At 57.0% G+C, this 1,449-nt stretch overlaps 1 protein-coding gene across 2 annotated transcripts in view; it reads left to right on the top strand.

Annotated features, from left to right (window-relative positions):
• TRIM15 (tripartite motif containing 15) overlaps nucleotides 1-1,449 on the top strand; it is an 11,787-nt gene that overhangs the window by 1,858 nt on the left and 8,480 nt on the right. Inside the window, exon 2 of one of the 2 annotated variants that reach the window (XM_017510521.2) lies at nucleotides 585-648. In XM_017510521.2, coding sequence (XP_017366010.1) covers nucleotides 585-648 — 64 coding nt within the window. Of the gene's footprint in view, nucleotides 1-106; nucleotides 649-1,449 lie in introns of those variants that run through there. The other variant, XM_017510520.1, reaches the window with a different exon arrangement.

Here is a 1,449-nt window from a genome sequence, read left to right as displayed (position 1 = left end):
GGCTTATTGGCCGCCACTGGGAAATGCTGGGTAATTCCAGACGCCCTGGAGTTTGGACCCACTCTGCTGATGGGTGGTGGCCCAGGGTTCTAGGGAGCACAAGAGGCGGAGCCAGGTGGCTTCCCTGTGCTGACATTCCTGCCTTTCTCTCTCAGCCTTGCAGTATTTCCTCTCTGTGTTTCCTATAATTGTGACTCGATTTCAGGGGAAGGGAATTCGCGTGGACTGAGGGAGAGGTCTGAGTGGACGGGCTGGGAAGGCACCGTGATGCCCTCAACCCCGTCCCTAAAGGTGGTCCAGGAGCCGCCCGCCTGTACCTGCTGTGCGGGGCCGCTGGAGGATGCAGTGACCGCTCCCTGTGGACACACCTTCTGCCAGCTCTGCCTCCCCAAGCTCTCCCAGATGGGGGCCCAGCCCTCAGGCAAGATCCTGCTCTGCCCGCTCTGCCAAGGGGAGGAGGAGGCAGAGACGCCCATGGCCCCTGTGCCCCTGGGCCCGCTGGGGGAGACTTACTGCGAGGAGCACGGCGAGAAGATCTACTTCTTCTGCGAGAATGACACCGACTTCCTCTGTGTGTTCTGCAGGGAGGGCCCCTCGCACCAGGCGCACACCGTGAGGTTCCTGGACGAGGCCATTCAGCCCTACCGGGTAAGAAGTGTGGCTTCACCTAGGGCCTGTTTGGGGCAGGATGATATCCTGTGATGAGGGGAGGGAATGGGGTAGGGATCTGGATGAAAGGCCTGGCTTCCACATCAGGGGATCCTAAGGCTATAGGAACTTTGAGACATTCCCAGACTGAAGACAGATAGAGCTCCACTCTGATGTGCGGATGTGGGAACTTGTTCGCGGGCTGTGGGAGCTTCAGCTCCAGCTCTCAGAGGACTCCACAGAGGTGGGGTGCACAGAACTAGAGCCTTGGCTTCACTCACTGTGGAAGGAAAGCCCAGTGCCGAGTGGGATCTTCTGTGGGTTATGGGCAGGGTGAACTTGTTCTCCCAAGATCCACACTGGATACGGGATTTACAGGGCCCTGACTGCCGGCCGAGAGGTGGGAGGAGCTGGGAAAAGGAACCGGTTAGTGCTGCTCTTCTTCAGAAAAGGAGGGCGGCAGTAGTCCAGAATTGTGAGAATTCCCCATCTGGTCTCCGGCACTTTCCATTCCCATCAGCCTCTCAGATCTCGCTCTTGTCATCCAGTCACCAGGTCTGGAAGTGGTTTCCTCAGAAACATCTCCTGAATCTTTAATTCTGACTTACTCCCACAGCCAGGATCTCCCCGTCTCTTGCCCAAACTTTGCGGTCTCCAGTGTATTCCCTGTCTCCGTTCTCACTTTTTCTAGTCACCTTCCAATCTGCTGGGAGACAGGTCTTCCTAAAACCCAAAGTCACTCCTCTGCTCAGAATCCGTCCACGTATCCCTAGTGCCCAAAGAAAGTCCAGGGTCTTTTTT

Source organism: Cebus imitator, unplaced genomic scaffold (genome assembly GCF_001604975.1).
Source record: "Cebus imitator isolate Cc_AM_T3 unplaced genomic scaffold, Cebus_imitator-1.0 Scaffold440, whole genome shotgun sequence".
NCBI classification, from domain to species: domain Eukaryota; kingdom Metazoa; phylum Chordata; class Mammalia; order Primates; family Cebidae; genus Cebus; species Cebus imitator.
Note: the sequence above shows the minus strand (reverse complement) of the source record. Positions and strands in the feature narration are given on the sequence as shown.